At 41.6% G+C, this 21,769-nt stretch overlaps 1 protein-coding gene across 2 annotated transcripts in view; it reads right to left on the reverse strand.

Moving 5' to 3' along the window:
* RB1CC1 (RB1 inducible coiled-coil 1) overlaps positions 1–13,630 on the reverse strand; it is a 40,184-nt gene extending 26,554 nt beyond the window's left edge. For both annotated transcript variants that reach the window (XM_065895102.1, XM_065895101.1), the window contains exons 1-6: positions 13,560–13,630; positions 12,446–12,572; positions 12,107–12,277; positions 7,323–7,525; positions 5,249–5,675; positions 1,329–1,499 (exon numbers count right to left, since the gene is read on the reverse strand). In XM_065895102.1, the coding sequence (XP_065751174.1) occupies positions 1,329–1,499; positions 5,249–5,675; positions 7,323–7,525; positions 12,107–12,277; positions 12,446–12,572; positions 13,560–13,630 (1,170 nt within the window). The remainder of the gene's footprint in view (positions 1–1,328; positions 1,500–5,248; positions 5,676–7,322; positions 7,526–12,106; positions 12,278–12,445; positions 12,573–13,559) is intronic.
* Between the last annotated feature and the right edge of the window lie 8,139 nt (positions 13,631–21,769).

A 21,769-nucleotide genomic window follows, 5' to 3' on the forward strand; every position in this document is an offset into this window, starting at 1 on the left:
CAGGAGAAATACAAAGAAAGCCACACCTCACCATATCACAGTCCAACTGCATAAACCCAAACCAAAGGCAAAGTGCTACAAGTAAATCAGTAACAGCCTAGAATTCTCTATTAAGAGAAAATATCCTTCAGAAACAAAGGATTTTCAAATGACAAAACCTGCATTTGCCCCTGGAAGGAAATACTAAAGGATATTTTAACGTATGATAGACTTTAATACATCAAGGATGTATGCATTCCTTAAAAGGAATACAGCTAATACGTTAAAAAGACAATATACTATGACCACATTGAGCTTATTCCAAGAATCCAAGGATGGTCCAAGATTCGAAGCAGAACGTACCTTTCTTAATCTGATAAAGGGTTTCTATTAAAACAAGGAGGAAAAAAAACCTACTACGAACACTGTAATGGTGAAATGTCGATCATTTTTACAGATCAGGAATTAACCAAGGACACCCAGTATCACATCTATCTTAGCATTACACTGGGAGGGCTCCATTCGGTGCAAACACAAGATAAAGAAATTCAGTTCACAGTACGGGGGCCGGATCCAAAATCAAGAGACAGAAAAAGAGAATCTGGTAATTACAAGATGCATTCAGTCAGTAAACTATAAAAATGCTATAAATATTTTAAACATGTTTAAAAAGAACACAGCAAGGCTCTATCTACACGCTTTAGCTACCTCCCCGATACTACACGTCCTCGGCCACGCAGGTGAAGTACAACATTCGTACCCATTAAAGTGACCACTCTGACGTTCTAATGAAAGAAGACATTTAGAGGAAAATGGTGGCAGGGAAAGTTGAAGCAGCAAAGCGTGTGTGAGCGGCAAGGTTAGAAAAGTGGCCTCTTTTGGCTCCAGGCTGTTCTCACAGAGTGCTCTCGCCAGGGGAGGGGCACACAGAGCAGTCGGGAGTCACAGCCAGTCACCACGTGGAAAACTCCCCTCGAGTCCACCACCTTCTTCAGGTCATCAACCTAACCTGGCAACAGGGCTCCTAGAACACTGCATTAAACGAGACCTAAATTTTCTGAGGTTCCCGGCTTCCTCAGGAGGGAGCAGGGGGCTGTCGCGTGCGCGGGTCTCCCCTGCCGCTCACAGCATCTCCGGGCCGCCTCCCCGTCACCCTCCGCAGCCTCAGCTCACGTGGTGCTCTCAAACCCGAACGCGAAGAACTGGCCTCCACCTTTACTACGTGGAACCAGTAATACCGTGAACAGCATTCATGGGTGAAGTGAAAACACGGTGCACAGCAACTGACATAAAAGACGGGTCTAGAAAACCGCGAATTCCTTTTCCTGAGAGAAGTCTGCGACAAGCACCTGAGCGAGTTCTTTCTGCTCGTTGACGAGTCGGCCGCAGCTGGCGATCATCTGGTCCAGGGCGTACAGCCGGTCCTCCAGCCCCTTGATGGCCTTCATGTTCTGATTATCCAGATTGGCAATAGTCTGACGGCATTCTGCTATAAAGGGCCGAATGATCCGTGGATCAAGCTGAATGACAAGGAAACACGTGCGAATGAAATTTTCTGCAAATAGCTTAAAAAGTATTTCACACTATTTTGATACACAGCTTTAATGAAAAACAGTAATAGTGAAAAATACAGAAAAGCAAAAGCACGAGAAATCAAGGTTATATTTCCACAAGAAGGTCAAGAACAGGGTAACGATGGTGTTAGTAAAACACAATTATTACTGATTATATTGGGATACATAAGTAGGAATCTAGTTCTAGGCATTACACTTTTTTTTAAACTTTTTAAAAAAATTAATTAATTTATTTTTGGCTGTGTTGGGTCTTCGCTGCTGCGCACGGGCGCTACTCTTTGCTGCGGTGCGCGGGCTTCTCATTGCGGTGGCTTCTCTTGCTGCGGAGCACGGGCTTTAGGCGCGCGGGCTTCAGTAGTTGTGGCACATGGGCTCAGCAGTCGTGGCTCGCGGGCTCTAGAGCGCAGGCTCAGTAGTTGTGGCGCACAGGTTGAGTTGCTCCGAGGCATGTGGGATCTTCCTGGACCAGGGCTCAAACCCGTGTCCCCTGCACTGGCAGGCGGATTCTTAACCACCGCGCCACCAGGGAAGCCGCATTACACCTTTCAATTCAAGCCACAATTCATTCAATTCTCAATATCCCACCAAAAATGTTATTTTCAAGGTCTTATGAAGTAGAGCAGAACTAATAACGAAAACACATTCTTCGGTCATTACCTGTCTGATCGATCAACTTCCCCCTAAAACAAAGCAACACCTTCAAACCTCCCTCCCTCCTGGAGAGACCTTTATTCTCAGCCTGCAGCTCCTCAAGGAAGCTGCTTGATCAACTACACTCTCTTACTCTGCAATCTCTCCTGTTCCCGGGCTTTAATTCTCCAAGATTTCTGGGATTTAGGTAATTCAAGGAACCCCCAAAATTCTCTCCACCCTGCTCCACTTTCCCCCGGAAGAACACTGCACACTGGCGTCTTCCGTGCACTGGCTTCCGGTGGGGCTCACAGTGTAGCCCACCTACCCGTGGGAGGGAGACCACCCCTCGCAGCTTCGGGCGTCCCCTCCGCTGGGTCTGGCTCCTCTTCTGTCTCCTCCATAAACAGGCAAGATCCCGCAGGACTCTGTGCTATGGCCCATCCTTACTGTTTCTTACAGGATTTCGAAGGAGGTGAACTCCCCGCGCCTGTCCAACCCTTCGTCCTTCTCACAAATGTTCAGCCCGGGTTTCTGCCTGCCCGCTCACACCTCCACGGGGACATCGGCCGTGATTGCTAAGCTGTCCTCTGCTGGAATCCCGAAACGGCTCCCTCGGCCCCCAGACGTGTCCCCAAAGCACAGAACACTGAACTGCAGACAAATGCTATTTCTCTAGCTTGATTTTTGTTCACACGGATTGTCCTGCCAGCTGCTGAAGCCCACCTCAGCCTCCCTGTGAGGGGCCTAGTCTATACCACCTCCTTCGTGTCTTCCCTGATCACCACAAAGGGACTGTAAATTACTCATTTTAGGTACAGTGTTAGGTTCACAGACAACATACGAAAGCAGTTAAAAATGAACTGTTCTCAAGAATTCAGTGTAGTCAATAAGAAGCTGCATTTCTAACATCACAAAAAAGTTAACACAGCCATTATTTAACACGGGCAGCACCTGCTTCACACAATATTAACTAAAACTTGTGCATATGTGAACATTTCCTCATTTCCATGGTGAGTCCAATGTGCACACATTTCCAATCCAAAGTATTGACTAGTTATAAATTATGAGGGTGATAAAAGGCTAAAAAAGATGACTAAAATAATTCAAAATTTCAACCTGGGCCAAATTACAGCTATACGTAAAACACAGCAGTGATTTAAGGAAGAAAAAACAAACTCCAAACCATGGCTCCTGGTTCTAATGCTTCTGTATCTCATAATTCACTCAGAGTACAACACAACTACACAGACAAGCATGGAAGAATATTTTAAGATTCACTGAATTCTGTAGGTATAAATTATTGTGAATTTTCGTTATTAAGCCAGAAAAGGATCACTGTTTCTTCTCTCTTGTCATATAAAGTGAATAAAACTTATGGCTTTGCTAGATTTCATTTAAACATGCAAACACAAAGCCAAATGCAAGCCCTTTAAAAAAGTGGTTCCCGTGGCCTAGAGCCCTGTTCTCTGATTCATGCGGAATTATAAAAAATGACGCTTCAATCACCCTATCACAATCATGTGGTTGATTTTCCACAATCACAGATGGAATTTTTAGGCTACTAAAATGTCAACAGTTTGAATAGGAACACTAGTTTTCATTCATTTTTGGCAGTAATCTTTGCACAATATATTCCATGCTTCCCCGCCCTGGCAAATGTCTTAATTGAAGCGTTCTTTGACAACAAATAATAAATGGTCAAAATGAAAGAAATGCCTAAAGGATGTCATCAAGGAAATGGGTGTACTGAGAGAATTAAGAATAAACTCTGGAATGCATTCCATTTCTACTGTCCAACAACTTAAACGAGAAAACATGCTGCTATTTTCCGGGCATCCCAGACAGTGTGCTGCCTTTCCCCCAATAACCAACCAAAGATTTATAAGCCTCTTTTCCAAGTCAAAGTTTACCTTTGAGAAAAGTTTAAGTATTCTGCCCATCACCCTTAGACAACAGCAGCCTTCAAAATATTGTTTCATATGGTCTGCATCACTGACGCATGTGCCTCAACAACTTCCTCTCAGGCCTCAAAGATTCTCTATCCACTTACTGATCATATCTGAAGAGGTTTATTCCAGATTTATTCCCCAGGTTTAAAAGTTTTTATAAGTATACTTGGGGGAGAACTTAATCCAAAACACAAGTCACTATGGTTACAAACTAAAACTAAAAACACGATGTCTAGGTTTTGAATTTTAAAATATCTCAGGCAGATACTGTATCTAAAATTACTTCTTTTAAACCTCAGAGATGAGTTCCCTGGGAGGGGGTGGGGTGCGGGGGAGTGATGCAAAAGAGGCCCATGGGGGTTTTCCGGGAGGTGGAAAGGTTCAATGTATCTGCCTTTGGATGTTGGTTACTCCCGTGAACTAACCACTCAAGACTTGTGTATTTCATCGAACGTCAATCATTCTCAGCGTAAAAAACTGTTATAGATAAAAACGAAATTATATCATTAATATTTTCCCCCCAAAAGCTTGAAAGTTCTACGGCATCTGTAAATGTGAACATATGAATCATTATTAAGTTAATGTAAGAAACAGCGATGGCCCAATGTTATCATTTTATCCATTTACTTGTAGATTTACTTGTAGAGAGTGCTCAGTACTCAAGGCGCAATAATGAAAACCAGCAAGACTGTCCAAGTTTTACCCAGCAGATCAAAGAGCCTAACTGTAGGGACAAATTAGAGGATAGGAGATATGAAAAAGTCCAAGCAATATTACAGAATCAGGGGAAAAAAATTCAAAGTACCACCACCACCAAGACCATCCCCATTGGAGTGGACACCTCAAGGCTCGGCACTGCATAGAGATTTTACCTATATTACTTCTAATCATCTTCCCAAATTTACTATCAGTTCATAAATAAGGTTATGCATTAAATGATTTGATTTGTCCAAAGTCTTAGATATGGTTATAAAGTTTTATTCCAAGGCTCATTATTTCCGCTATAACATGGTACTACCCCCGCCCCTTCTCCCATTACTGTACAGAAAATATTTAGTACAGGTAACATAATTTCAAGTGGTTAAATGACAAGAAAAATCAGATGACTCTTACCCTGCTCATGGAATCAAAGCACTTCCTGACCAGCGATTCCACATCATTAGGCCTATCCTGCACATTGATCCAGTCTAACAAAGAAACATTAAAAAAAGGCAGGTCACTGTCTTTAGCATCTACTGCAGCTTCGTCCTGCTGGACAGGACTTGGACAAGGTTCCCTCATTTCTTTTCCACTTTCAGCATCTGTGGTGTCTGGGGCTACATGCTGCACGGACTTGTGAAATGAGGTCAAGGAGGGTTTGTTCATTGTTGCAGGCATATCGGGAGAGAGCACCAGTTCAGTGGAGGTTTTCATATCGGCCTTTTCTGAGCCTTCACATTCAGGCAAGGAATCCAGTCTTCCCAAACATTCCCTGTAACTATGTCTGGTTAGGCACTCCAACAGTGGAATCTTGGCCATGACTGAAACCGCAGTTCCTAAACTTAAAGTACAAAAGACCTGTCAGTAAAATAATGGGACTGCTCTAGTCAGAGGTTAGCATTTTGAAAGAAATAATATGTTATTATCACACACAGAAATCTCACCACCTCTCTGTTAACACTACATGCATCTAAGTAGTCCATGAGGTGTTCTTTAAAAGAAGACAGAGAAGGAGGATATCGTTCACACGCTGAAACACCCTCTAAAGATAGCAAGTTTACACTAGACATGTGGACACTTGGTTTTTAACAAACCTTAAGGTATAAAAAATTGGAACTTATAAAAAAGATTTACCATAGAAAGTTTAATGTTCGACTAGCTTAAAGATAAAACATTTTTGATATATTGAAAGCAAAGCATAAAATTAACACTCTTATTAGAGATTAAGGTTAACTCTTGCATTCATCACTCCCTGAAAATAAACAGGTAGATAGATGTATGCTGTCAAAAAAACATGGGGGGGCTTCCCTGGTGGCGCAGTGGTTGAGAGTCCGCCTGCCGATGCAGGGGACATGGGTTCGTGCCCTGGTTCGGGAAGATCCCACATGCCGCGGAGCGGCTGGGCCCGTGAGCTGTGGCCGCTGAGCCTGTGCGTCCGGAGCCTGTGCTCCGCAACGGGAGAGGCCACAACAGTGAGAGGCCCGCATACTGCAAAAACAAAACAAAACAAAAACAAAAACAAAAACAAACATGGGGAAAAGATGATATCTTGATGATTTGACTTCTGTAAAAACTATGTAAAATGATCCAGGATCCTACATTAAATTAACATCTGAGAGAACTACCCACCCCCCAAAACACAGTTACTTGAAATCTCAGGTTATAAAAATTGTAAATGCTCCTTCCAGTCTTCATTAATCATTCCTTCTTTCCCAAGATGCACCCCATTGTCCACTTAAGGCCAAAAAGTTCTAAACATTCATGCCACAAAATAGAGAAACTTGAATTAATAAAGTTCACTTAAAAGAAGAAAAAGAAAATACTTCCCTCCAACTCTAGTTAAATAAAAAGTTTAAGAAGAACCCAAAAAAATGAATACAAAACACTGAAAGCACAAACACACACACAACAAAGGGCTACATTTGTGTGGAATTACTGCCATATTGTTTTACATTCATTATAGCCCTTTTAAAAAAGAACCAATGGGTATCAGATGGGCTTATATGCAAAGAACCAGAAAAACATCTAAATGAGAACCAGAACACAAAGGCTTTTTTCCATCTCAGCAAGCCTTCATCATATGGCAATATTTAAGAAGAAAAATATAATTTTCCTTGACTGACTAATGTTTGAAAACTTTTCCACTCCCATTAGATTGTTATTTCTGCATTTTGCTTTACTTTATGGTAAAACTGGTAGCAAGGCAAGAGACAAAGGTTCCTGGTTTCTAAATGATTTCAAAAGTATTTTGAGTCTTTTACATAAGGAAAATACAAGAAAAAGAAACATGGCAGATTCATAAAATATATGGATAAAACTGTCCATAATTTTAAAAATTGTACAGTCCATAAAAGTCTCAAAAACATGAACCTCAATTATAATAAATATATGGCCTACTAGGAACGAAATTACTGTTACTAAAACTACTGATAAATTGCAAAGGTATTTTAAACAAACATCTTATTATCCATTTTAATGGCATACATACTGAGTAAGTTTTAACTTGATGTCCTCTACGGATTGCAGATAATTCGAATAAATACTTTCAAATTTGAAAAGTAGCTTTTGGTAGGAATTTGAACAATCCTCCAGATTGGCCATGATTGCAGCCCAGCCTTGGTGTTGAAGATGTTCATCATGGACCAGACCTTCACAGAAAGAGCAAAGTTTCTTGGCAACTTCATACATTTCCTATATTGGAAAAGAAGAAATAATCGGTAAAAGAAGGTAATGTTTGTGTGCACGTCTGCATATGTGTACTTACGTACACGCATGAATGTGCTCTGAACTCATTTCAAAGGAAGCACTGCTACAGGAAAGTTTCCGTTTCTGGTTCCTGCTTGTTGCCGTGATAATGAGGAGGAACTCATTGCTCCTGGGAGTAAATGCGGCTAGAGGTCCACACAGGGCAACGCAGCAACAACCATCAAAAGTAAAACTGTGAACTTTCTATGGTGGAATACTACACAGCAATGAATACAAACCACTAATACACGTGATTGCATGAACGAGTCTCAGGAACGTAATGCTGAGTCCAAGAGGCCAGACACAAAAGAAAACAAACCGTTTTAGGAGTCAGGATATTGGTTAACTTCATGAAAGAAATAATGGGTCCTGAAAGGGAGAAAGCATGAAGTGGGGCTTTTGGGGTGACACCGTATTTTAAAATTTGCGTTCACTTTGTGAAACTGCACTAAAAATTATGAATGTGTAATTGTGATATGTCCATTTTCAAATATGTTTATCAATAAACAACACTCTACTTATTAATTTCACTAGCAGTAAAGACAACAGTCCAAGGTCACACAAGTAACTGGGACATGTGACTCTGGAGACCACGCTCTGGATGGTTAAAAGACAAGAGGGCTGGGGACTTCCCTGGCGTCCAGTGGTTAGGACTCTGCGCTCCCACTGCTGGGGGCCCAGGTTTGATCCCTGGTGGGGGAACTAAGATCCCACAAACCCAGTGGTGCAGCAAGAAAAAAAAAAAGACCGAGCCTCTAATTGCTGACATGATGGACAGTTTGACTGTGGGTCTCTGTCTTGGTTAGAGTAGCTCTGGGTGAATGTTACAAACTGAGAGGTACATTCTTCCCTCCACTTCCCATTCTTCTTTCTCATCACTTTCTTAGCTATTCCTGGACAGTGATCCTTCCAAGCAAACTTAATATCCATTTAATGTAAAACAAACAAAACAACCAAATTCCCCTCACCCCCCTCAAAGCAAAAATGCTTCATCATAGCAATTAACTGTAACTAATTAAGCGAGTGAACAGATAGTAATTAGAATATGATCATGAACATTAAGAATATATCTTTTCATTTGATTATGTTTTATTGTTAATAAACTATGCTCCATTATAAAATAAATTTTTTTTTAAAGATTAAAAAAATAATAAGTTTTTATGTTCTGGAACTTTATAGACTTTTGTTGTTGTTGCTATTGAGCATGCAATTTATTTCCCATTTCTATTCTAAAGCAGTGCCAATATGGAGAAAGAGGAATGATGTTTATATATTTAGCAAACACCCAATCAACCTTAAAATTCCTTCCAGTGGGCTTTTATTAAATTCTCTCAAATTTCCCAAATATGCGATCATATCATCTAAAATGGATGTTTTTCGCTTCTTTTCCATTAACTTCACCACTTACTTGATTTTTTTTTTATTTCAGTATATTTCCCAGAAGTTCCAAAAGAATACTGAACAGGTTTATTCTGATTTATGCAAGTGACTCTAGCTTTTCACTTATTTGAAAGCTGATTATCTTTTTATATTTGGTCAAGTCTGTGTTACATTTATTTTGCTCCCTTCTAGGGCTATTTAATTAATTAGGAACAGCTGCTGAATTTTAACACATGCCTCTTCCAGACAACATTAATATGATGCTCTATGTTTTCTCCTGTAAAGTATTAGTGATTGAGACAATTAATTATATTAATACATATCCAAATATTGAACCATCCTTGTATCCCTATAACATCTGCTTTTTGCTATTAATATATTAGTCTTTTGATACTCTTCTGGGTTATTATCTGTAAGGAAAAAAGTATATTCTATATTTTTAGGATTCAGAGAATTCAATCTAGTCCACAAGATCCTTTTGATTATGAGAGAAATGTATTAAAATCTCCCTTAAAAAATTTTTTGTGGTGAAACACACATAAATTTTACCGTTTTAACACATCTTTAAGTGTATGGCTCAGTACCATGAACTCATTCACATTGCTGGGCAACCATCACCACCACCCATCTCCAGGATTCTTTCATCATCCCAAACTGGAACTCGGCATCCATTAAACAATTAACTCAACATTCCCCTCACTCCTCGGTCCCTGGTAACATCTATTCTACTGTCCGTCTCTATGAATTTGACTATTCTAGGGACCTCATATAATTGGAATGATACGCTATTTGTCCTTTCGTGTCTGGCTTATTTCACTTAGTATACTGTCTTCAAGGTTTCTCCATGCTGTAGCTTATATCACAAATTTCCTTCCTGTTGAAGGCTGAATGATATCCCACTGTATGAATATACCGCATTTTGTGTATACATCCGCTGGACATTTGAGCTGTTTCCACCATCTGCTATGAACACTGACGTACGTCATTATATTAAAAGTTCTCCTGGGATTAATATTGTTATCTTTAGCCTGTGTTGATAGGCAAATACAGATGTGGCTTGGCTTTTTCACAAATTAAATCTTTTATTATTAATTTCGCTTTTTTCTGTTTAATGCTTTTAACAACCACTATCTACTAGCGCCGCGCCTATCTTTCTTCTCATACTTTAGCAACCTGTTTTAGCAGTATTTCTTGTGATGGCATAGTTGTTTTCTGTTTTGATCATACCATAAAATTTCTTTTAATAAGAGAAAAGTTGGCTAATTAATAACCAAATACTGGACTGTATTAATCTCACTCTTTTATGTTTAGTATTCACTTTATTATTTCTATTATATCCTATCTAGATTTTTGCTAGTTTAATGAAGATAGTATCCATTCCTAGCTCTTCTCTGCTACTCATTATACCCCCTTCTCTTTCCTACTTGACTTAATCCATGCCTGGATTAAACCTTTACAATTCTTTAACTTGTCACCTGGCATCACTAGATACTGCAAAGATTGTTTACTGCTACACTAATCCTCTCTCTCATTTCATCTGTTTGATTTTTAAATCTTTTTATCAAGTTTTATTTGTTCTTTTGATTTTTTACTCTAATCACTTAACAATTATACGTCCTATTTGGTTAGCCTATAATTTTTATATCTAATATTACATTTTTCTATTAGCATGTAGTATCTATATTTTTCAATTAAATCAAAACTATTGCTTTTTAAGTGGCATGCAACTGTGTTATTAGTTTTATTAATTTATTTATAGACCAATAATCAGAAAACAAATCTCAAGGACTCTATTACATAAATTCAGTTTACAGAGTTTGTCTTTTTAAAAATAATTTTGCTTTCTAAAAATCATTTCCAGACTCTTTAATGTTTATTAAGCATATTCCAGAAAGATGAGGTTATTCTATTTTTATGTTATATCCTGTGTGAAAAATGGTATAGTTTCACAAATGTATGTACTACATTAAAACAACCTGCTCTGAAATTTCTTTTAAAAACGCAAATATTACTACTTAATAGTTTATTTCATTAATTTATTTTTATAAAAGGTAAATACTCTTTCTCAGTTGATTCTAAAAGATAACATTTTTTTTTTATGTCTGAAAGCAAAATGTGTCCCACGACTGATAGCTTACAGCCAGTATTACAGTAAAGTACCAGCAAGTCAAAAACAAACACAAAAAAACAAAAACCAAATGGCTGGGAGACAATGCATGGGGGCTGCAAGCAGCAACACAGAGGTGTATGTATTAGGAAGAGACTGGGCGCTCCTCCAGGACCTAAATATGGATGTGAGAGAAAAGTCACAATCTTAAGAGTTCTTTAAGCTCTCTGTGCCTATGTCTGTCTACTCAAACATAGGTACTGCACTGATCAAAGCAATGTCCTGAAGTCATTAACTGCACACCATCATCTAGGAAAGAGTAAACAAACCATGTTTAAGACAGTTGTTCCACCCTAAGATTTTGTAACTGTTTGCAAACGTAGGATGACGAACAAAGCACACGCCTGAAATTTAAAAACCAAAGTAATCACAAAATATTTTTTCAAAGTTTGTTATTTTTCATGTTTTTGGCATGTTTCCTCTATAATTTAGACTACTCTGCTATTTAGATTTGAATGCTTTTATTTTTTAATAAATTTATTCATTTTTTGGCTGCATTGCGTCTTTGTTGCTGTGCACGGGCTTTCTCTAGTTGCAGCGAGCAGGGGCTACTTTTCGTTGCGTGCGCGGGCTTCTCACTGCGGTGGATTCTCTTGTTGCGGAGCACGGGCTCTAGGCACGTGGGCTTCAGTAGTTGTGGCACGTGGGCTCGGTAGTTGTGGCTCGTGGGTTCTAGAGCTCAGGCTCAGTAGTTGTGGCGCATGGGCTTAGTTGCTCCGTGGCATGTGGGATCTTCCTGGACCAGGGCTCGAACCTGTGTCCCTGGCGTTGGCAGGCGGATTCTTAACCATTGCACCACCAGGGAAGCCCAAGATTTGAATGCTTTTAGAAGCAATCAATTTTTTAGATCATTCGCCAATGCCTAGTAAGCTAATAGTCCACAAAAACATTACCAAGCATGTGAGTAAGACATTATTCTGTTAAATAATGCCAATTTTTACTTTTAAACTGTACTAGGTATAAATAAATATTACAATTACCACTGCAAGTTGTGTCCTTGAAGCAACAGTGTGAAAAACTGCAGGCATCATAAGGGACTCTTCAACTTTTATTTCCATGTCATTTTCTGTTGAAAAGGTAGTTTTAGGAATAGCAGGTAGACGTTCAGATAAGATCATTTCTTTGTTAAAAAGAAAAATTGGATTTGTGTCCTATAGAAGTAAAAATTCAAAAAAAAAGAAGTAAAATGTTACAAATACCGAACGTGCACACTGCCCTCCATACACCAATCAGATACACATTCCTTGCAACCACGAGCCCCGAGCCCCTCCGTGAAGCTGGAGTGCGTCTGCATGGAAGGAAAGGCCCTGGACACCTACCGTCCCGGCACTGTAGGTGCACACTCTCCGGTCTGCAGCCATGCACTCTCCCCCGTTGACCACCAACACCTGGTGCTGAATAGCGATCTTGTACTTGCTGTGGATGGCATGCTTCAGGTCAGCCACACTTTAAAAGAGGGGGGGGCGGGGGGCCAAAACATCAGCTATTTACATTTGCCCAGTGACAACTTTTTTCATTATCCAAGTGGCACTATGTAAAAATACCTGACAGATAAATGAATTTCACTCTAAAAATTTCCCCAAAAACAGTAGTAAAAACTACAAGCTTCTTGTTTCTGCAGCTGGATTCCATAATCAACCAGCCAATCATAAATAACTAGAAGGTCAACGATCACCCGTGTCCCACACCTAAAAGTGAGCTTGTGAAATGCAGGCAGTAGAAACATTTATTTTTGTGATCTTTATATAACGTAGCAAAGGAACATGCTCAAATTAGCAGCAGGTCTGTTAAAATCCTCAGAACAAAGAATGTGTGTTAAAATCTCCACATCACATTACACAAAACACATGAAGTCTACACCATATGGAAATCGCTTCCTTTTCCTAATCTTTCAAAAAACCATTCCTTTACAGGTCAAATCAGATTTTATAAAAACTAGAACTTTCAAAAAAATAATTTCATAATTCCATTAAAAAATAAGATTAATTCGAAATTTTATTCTATCATTAGCAAACAAAACAAACACTATTGACTTTATTCACATAAAAACAATGACGAAAAACCACAGGGCTGGTACATGCTGGTTTACGTAGCTATAGCAATAACCCCCTCAGCAGCGCCCTGTGCGACTCAGAAGAGCAACTAGCTATGAAAACTCGCTTCTATTCGACTGCTTTGGTTTGAAATCAGTATGTTTACTCTGAAAAACACAGTCACGCAAACAGAACAAAGCACAACTTAACAAATTTATCATTAGCGCTTTAGAGGAAGATGACAATTGTATATGTAATATGCTGAGGATAAAAGAGTGAAGACTCGCCATACCGCTACTCTTACTTAATAAAGGAATAGTATTCTCAAAACCAAATCTTTCTTTAACTTTTTACATGGACAAAATGCAAAACTGATGAGAATCAATGAAACCCAGCTCACGTTTGCACCGTAAGTTCAGTGTCAAATGTCAGGGTGGTTCCAGTGTTCACCAGAAATACGTACAACTTCATGATGATTTCTCTGGATTCTGTGAGCTTATACCTCACTCTGATACGATTACTGAAAGAAACAGACAAGAAAAGTGGTCAATTTACAAACGCAAGTACAAAGACAATTATGCTCACGTAAGACAGAGCACAGTTATACTACATAAGCAACAAAATACGGAATAGGTTTTGATGTCTAGAACGGCTAACTGGACAATTCAGTAAACTTGTTGCTTAAAAAACAAAAATGAACAGTAATGAGGCTAATGAGAAGCGTAACTTCTATCATAAAGAAAAATAATTTGTTCTGAGGAAGAAAGAAGACAGTAGTTAGAACAGTTTGGTGTATATTTCACACTGTTCTCATGGACCACCCTACATTAAGAAGAAAAACAAAAATTAAAAATGTGGTCCAACATCATCCTAACTCCAAAAGTTCTTCCCCTGCTTCTACCTTGTAACAAGGAAAAACTCTTAAGGTTAAACTTACTAACAGCAAACAAGAAGAGCCACCACTTGCAGTAGGAGGGAAAGAGTCAGTCCCTATTCCTTCCACCAGGTGCCTCTTACTCTGAGTTCCACCTCCACGCTGAGTTAGAAACACTTCACGTAAGAAACTCTGGCCCTTACAGTGGAACAGCAGAAAGTGCACAGGTCTGGAAATCAGAATATTTATAACAACCCTGCCATCACCTAGTTGTCCAAGTCAAAACCCCATATATAAAATAAAGTTTCCTCATCTATAAATAAAAGGGACAGATGTCAAGAGCTAGCGTTTTATTTTTAACAACTGGAGGTAAAAATCCCCAATAGCAATGTAAGTGATGAAAGATGACAAATACATTTCCAGAAACTAGTAGTTATCTATCTTTATGCTCTCTCCACATGAACTTAGAGCAGATGAGGGAAGAAAAAAGCAAATAAGGCTTTAAAATTAATGTTTCCAAAATCGCTATTTTAAATGCATTAGATCAAAACTCCGTTATAAAGGCAGGAACTGTGACTTACCGTCAGGCACTGTGAAAAGGATTACCACTTTCTTAAAAAGCAGATTAAAAGTGGCTTATGTTTGCTTTGCTTGATATTGGCAACTGAATGGCATTACTGGTTAAACTCAGTGAACTGGAAAAGAAAAATTTCTGATTATAGAGAGAAATAATTCAATGTGACTACAAAAAACGGTTAAGTGCTCTTCCTTTTAACATTACCTTCTGAAAGAGTAATCTCTACTCAGCTTCTCTTCCTACCTGCACATTCACTGAACCACAAGCATATGACCTTGACCTACACCACTGCATTAAAAAGACAGCAAACAAAAGTCCCCAAAGAACTCCCCAACACTGTCAAAGCGTACAGCCATTTTTCAGTCCTTAAAATATAACGGCCCCACTACTTGCATGCTTAACTGTTTCAGTTTCTTCTTTTGTAAGACAGGAATAAAATGGTGCCCGTAGCACTGGGCCTCTGAGGCAGCCCCTTGGCTTCCCCAAGTCCCCTTGTATGTGGGCGGAGCCTGTGATCTGCTTTAACCACTGAGACTCGGCCAAGGTGATGGCGTGTCACTTACATGATGGCTACTCAGGACCATGACTTCCCTCCTGCCAGCTTCCATGGAATGCACTGTCATAGGGAGAGGCCCACGTGGCAAGAAACCGAAGCCAACAGCCAGCAAGAAGCTAAGGGCATCAGTCCGACAGCCTGCGAGGAACCACCGGTTCTTGACAACCACAGCGAGCTCTCGGAAGCGGATCATTCCTGCTGAGCCTCAGACAAGACCCCGCCCGGGCTGAGACCTTCACTGGAGTCTTGTGAGAGACCGTGAAGCAGAGGACCCCGCCGAGCCGTGCCCACAAACGTGGAATAATACGTCTGTGCTGTTTTAAACAGCGAAGATCGTGGTAGTTGTTCCTCAGCGACAGGTAGCGCGGCAGCCCACCACAGGCCCACAGGACAGCGCTGGGCAGGGCCGCCGCCAGCCTGCCCGGGCCCCTCGTCCTCCTAGGCCACCTCCCTAGCGCTCGGCTGGGACCTCACCGCCCCCCCGGGGCTGCAGAGGCACCACTGCCGACCACCGAACCCAGCCTGAACCACTCCCTGGCCCCAAGTTCTCTACACAACCCCTCTCGAATCCGCTCTGCCACCTGAAACTGTTCATTTTTCGCTTCTCTTTGTTGATGGAACCGACATTCACCCACTCTCACGTGCTGCCCTAGATCTTCCGTCTTCCTCACAGATCCATAAACGTCGGTAATGATCCACGTCTGTTTGGTTCTGACGCAACATCTACGCTACCTACCCCTGTTCCTGTGGGTACCCAAGCCCTCGCTGACTCTGGACTTTCTCAACCGGCTCCCCACCTCCTTGACCCCACCCCCACCCCCGCATATACCCTCCCACCACCCTCAGGGAGGCCGTTCTCAACCCGGGTGGTCAGGCGCTTCTGCTCCGGGACACCAACCAGGGTCAGGATGACCTTAACAGCAGCGGCCACCGTTTACCAGTATTTACTATGTCCCAGGCGACTGCTCTAAACGCTTTACTAAATGAAACGTTTTCATTGGATCCTCACAAGAATGCTTTACAGCAGATACTATCATCATCCTCACTTTATAGACAAGGAAACTAAGAATTACGGGCTTCAGTAATGTCACAGGGTAATAAGTGAGGACTCAAACCCAGACAGTCCAATTCCGTCTTCTCGGGTCTTTAACCACAATGATAACACCCAGGAAAACAGCAGACGCTGCGTGGCTTCTTCCTCTCCACCCGCAGCCTCCCCACCGCTTCCCACCCCTCCCCAGCTTGTCACTCCCAGATACCACCCTGCCTACCTTCCTGAACAAAACTAGCCCTTTCAAGTCTCTGAGCCTTCGTGAGGTCTGTTCCCCAGCCTAGAGCCTCCTTCCTTGGTCTGCTGTGATCACCCTCCCCCTGCCCCCCCCCCCCCCCCCCCCCCGCCGCACACACAGTCTTTCACAGAGTTAATCACACAATCCTGCCATTAGCTGTGCTGACTATGTACTCCACATGCGCTTCTAGGCTGCATACATTGTGATGTTTCTTTACAGAGTTCTCACCTCTACTGAACGGCAAGCTTCTTTAAAGCAAGGACCCTGTATTCCTGGGAACTAGCTCTAAAATACTTTCTCAATAAAATGAATGATTAATCTTACACCAGTAAAGGATTTCATTATGGAGACTGCTAAGAAGTCACATGCGTGGCACTGACCACAGGTTCTTTATCTCCACCGAGGATAAGTAAGGCTGCATTTCACCCACCACCAACACACTCGCCCCACTACCGATTATGGGTGATGCAACTACTCTACAAATGCAACCCCAGTGGCTCAGCCCGACTAAACAGATACCTAACTTACACGAAGAGATATGCTCCCGTTACACTACAGTAGAACCAAATCTTTTAATGAATAAAGGAAAGTGACTAGGAAGCCAACAGACTGAAGTGATAAATAAAGAGCTGATTATCAGGGCATCCCAAGCAGCAGAGCTGGGTCTCTGGGTAATAAGCACGGTCCCCTGCCCACCCCTGTGGGGCTTGTAGTGTGACAGAAAAACATGTGAAAAATCACTGAAAGTTTAAATGAGAATTTCATACCAGAACATTATGCAGACTATCTTGACTTATCTAAATTACTTGTCCATCCCTTAATAATCATCCTTCCACACCATTACAAATACTTCATAAACATCAATATTGATGGCCAAAAAGCATTCCAACCTGTGAATTCACCACAGTCTGCTTACTATCTCCAGGTGTTTGTTTTTTAATCTCACAGGTACACATTTGTTCTTATGCTTAGGATCATTCCCATGAAGTAGATCCTAGAAGTAAAACCGCTGGGTCAAAGCATCCAAAGATTTCAAGGCTGTTAGGCTTGCTTCTCTTACCAATTTATACTCCTCAGGCAATGCACCCAGTCAGCAAGGTCGCTGTACCTTGCCATCACCCTATTTTCAAGTGCTTGCTGATCGTACTTCATTAGTTTACATGTAAACCCGGTCTCTGATTACTCGTGAGTCTGACTTTATTCACGCATAGGTTGCCTACTACGTACCATGCACTATGTTAGACGTGGGATGTAACAGTAAATAAGACCAGCACAGTCCCAGAACTTCTGTGAACCTCAATTACCAGAAAAAATGGAAACTCATCTTATCCAGTGAGCTTAAAAATTAAGCAACACGATATATATATAAACATCCAATGCAATGCCTAAGACAAGCACTCGAGAAACGTACTCAACATTAGATTCTGTAGATTCTGTACATTCAAGGGCTGAGCATTGAAGATACAGAAACAATGAAAAAAAAAGTAACATCTGCCGCCAGGAAAAGTAAGCAGAATGACCATAATCTCAACACTATCTAAGAAGTATGTAGAGAGTGATAGGGAAACAGGAAAGGTACTCAGATTGACAAGAAAAGAGTAGCCAGAGGGTGCATCCCTAGGAAAAGGATGCAGACCTGAGCTGTTATCAAGAGAGGAAACTAGAGATAAGCAGGGGATCACATGACTGCAGTCAATGAAGATTTCAGGGATAAAAGGGCGAATTAGTTAAAAAATGTCAGTGAATGCACAAACTTTATCTTACAGGTGAAGAGGAGCCATCTTGTTTCACGACAGATTATATAGCTGAAGTATGTGACTAAAACAGAAGTATAAGAACACTGGTGGTGGAGATGACTCATTCATTCACTCATTCATTCATTCATTCATCCAAATCCACCCAATGCCTATGAACTTAGGCGCCAGGACTGGGAATTTTGTGAACAGAACAGATATGGTCTTTGCCCTGATGGAGTCCACCGTCTTGAGGGAGAAGAAGGCATCAAACAAGAAGAAAGCAAACATGATGTAAGTTGTGATGATTACAATGAACGAAGAGTAGGCAGGAAGGAGGACCTACTTTAGGTTGGGGTGATGGCAGCAGGCCTCTGTGTGGGTCCATTTAGACAGGGTCGCAGGGGGTGAGAGGAAGCCTGTCCTGGGAAGGTGGGGAAAGCACTACAGGAAGACACAGCATTTCTCTGAGACTAAACATAAAGTCTTTATAATAATCACTATATTATTCTAAGTTTTCTTTTTTTGTTTCCTTTTCAATATTATTTACCTTTTTTGTTTTGATATAGTTTCACACATAAGAAAAAAGGTAACAAAAATAGTACAAAAAACTCCCTTCTGCCCTTTGCCCAGATTCACCCACTGTGCTCCACTGCTTTACCATTTGGACCAGTTCATGCTACGTGCACGGTTTTCTTTCTTTCTTCCTCTCTCTCTTTAGATACATATAAATATTAGATATATTTTTTCTAAACTATGAAAGTAATCTGAAGACAGAATAGAATGTCTCTTTATCCATAAATATTTCAGAATGTGTATTTCCTAACAGCAAGGATTTTCTTGTACATAATCAAAGTACCTTTATCAAATCCACTGATCACTACTGTTCATCTAATCCACAGTCAATATTCAAATTACTGCCCCAATAATATTCTTTAAAGTTTTTTTCTCCCAATACAGGATCCAACTCAGGACCATGTGTGGCATTTAGCTGTAAATTCTATTTAATCTCCTTCAATCTGGAACACTCCATCTTTCCTTTTCCTTTTCACGACCTCACTCTCAGTCAATCAGGAGCATCAGAGATTAGCGACCGACCTCAGTGTCGCCGCCCTCCTCCACAACACCTGCAGCAAATGAGAGAAACTGAGAAGCTGCAGCAGCTCCTGTGTCCTTCAAACAAACACCAGTCTTCTTTGGGCGCCCGCCCAAAGCCGCAGCTCAACCTGTGACCCGCAGTCATTCACAACACTGACAAAAACCTGAACAAAACTTATCTGAGACTGAGTCTGTCTGCACACCTGATGAACAAGGTACCTATTTCAAGGACAGTTCTGATGTCAGTGGCTCTAGAACTCAGCAGAACTCCACTCCACTGTATCGGCACACTTGACCCCATCACTGCGCGTTCCGCTCATTTCAACAGCTCCGAAGCCCACCCACCCCGACAGGATGTCCCATGTTTTCATCCCCTGACTATGGTTTACAGCCATCAAACCAGCAGCGTGAACCAGAGCCCCCTTCTGAATCTTCACTCCGCACTCTCACCGTCAGCCCGCACCAAGGGCCTCCCCTGAACAGTGTGCAGAAAACCCAGCTGGCGAGGCCAGTCATCATTCCCGGGGTCCACAGCACTGAGGGTCTGCGTGCAAATGTCAGGCTGCTGGCTGCCAGGACCACAGATGCTATTTATCCTGCTGTCCTGAGGAGACGGCACCTGAAATCATCATTGCTGGTGCTTACAGGGTGCACCATATGCGGTCATCCGGCTCAGCATCACTCCACTCACTTTACACAACACGCAGGATACCTATAGTATTACTGTCCCCCTCTGCAGGTGAACAAAAAGACTCAGAGCTTCCTCAACCTGCCGAAGGCAGAAACGTAGTAAATAAACGTTCCAGGGCCTTGAACCCAGGTCAATGAATAACATTCATTCAATAAAAATTCACCTGAGACTCTAGTACATCCTAGGCATTTTCTTGGCTTTGGGAATAAAGAGAAAACAATATGATAAAATTGCCTTCTCTCATAAAGCTTACATCTTAGTGGGCAACATGAAAATTTTATATCTAAACACAAACTCCATGATATCTACTTTCAGAAAGAACAGCGAAAGAAGAAGAAGAAAAAGCACATTATTTTTAAGTAAAAGCAATTCCAACATCTATGCTAGCTCTTTTCTGTTTTATTCCTTCAACTGTGTGTACAGCTGGGAAACACGGCATCAGTCCCAGTCCCCAGAGGACATGGGGAATGAAGATGTGTGTCTGGCCTCCAGGAGCAGCCAGAGACTACAGGCCAGCCACGGGACGCTAGGTGAGGAAGCCTCAGTTACAACTCTGCCCAACGACTCGGGTAAGCCCCAGGGCGCCATACTCTGTGCTGCGGCAGGGAAGGGCAGCACGGAGCCTCCCTCGACCCTGTGGTGGGCACCACCACAGCTCAGCTCCTGGAACCCTTCCAGACCCCCCTCCGTGCGGATCTGCCTCTGTCTGCTTTTCATCTTAATGTGTATCCTTTCACTATAATAGAACCGTAATCATAAGCACAGCACTTTCCTGAATTCTGTGAGCTTGGGGAACACCAGACTTTGCAGTCAGCTGGTCCGAAGTGAGGGTGGTCCTGGGCACCAGCAAACCTGTGGCTGGTATCCCAAGTGAGAGCAGTCTTGTGAGGACCCCTCCATCTAAGTCCAGATTCGACCAAACCACCGCACAGGGCTTCCCTGGTGGTGCAGTGGTTAAGAATCCGCCTGCCAATGCAGGGGACACGGGTTCCAGCCCTGGTCCAGGAAGATCCCACATGCCACGGAGCAGCTAAACACATGCGCCACAGCTACTCAAGCCAATGCGCCTAGAGCCCGTGCTCTGCAACAAGAGAAGCCACCGCAGTGAGAAGCCCGCGCACCGCAAGGAAGAGCAGCCCCCGCTCGCCGCGACTAGAGAAAGCCGGCGGGCAGCAACGAAGACCCAGCGAAGACAAAAAATAAATACATTAATTAATTAACTAAAAAAAAAATCTACATAATATGATTCCTCTTTTTGGATGATAATAGCATTTTGGTTATAAAATAATAGTTGTAAAAAATAATTAGTTCTAAAAAAATTCATGTGTAAAACGATATTTGAAATGTTCTAAAATAGTCTAGCAAAAGCAAATTTTAGAAGGAAGAAAGAGAGGGAGGGAGGGGAGAGTTTAGCTAGACAGGGGGATAGATAAGATTGGCAAAATACTGGTAATCATTAAAGCACACAAGACATTCAGCATTCATATATTATAGGTGGGAATCTACTATAAATAATTATGACCTTCCTGAAAAGCAACCGGTGTTCCTGGGATAGGTCAGTAAAACTTTAATAAACACACATCTCTCTCATCTCAAAAACAGAGATAATATCTTCCTTGCAGAGCTATCGGGGGCATATCTGTTCTTCAAAATTTACAAGATCAAAGTAGTGAGACAAGGGGAAGTGAGGGGGGGAAACATACATGAAGCAAGATTGGCCATGAGATAACTACTGAACAAAATGACACTTACATATGCCTGTGCAAGGGTTACACGCACACCAGAAATTATG

Source organism: Phocoena phocoena, chromosome 17, assembly GCF_963924675.1.
Source record: "Phocoena phocoena chromosome 17, mPhoPho1.1, whole genome shotgun sequence".
NCBI classification, from domain to species: Eukaryota; Metazoa; Chordata; class Mammalia; order Artiodactyla; family Phocoenidae; genus Phocoena; species Phocoena phocoena.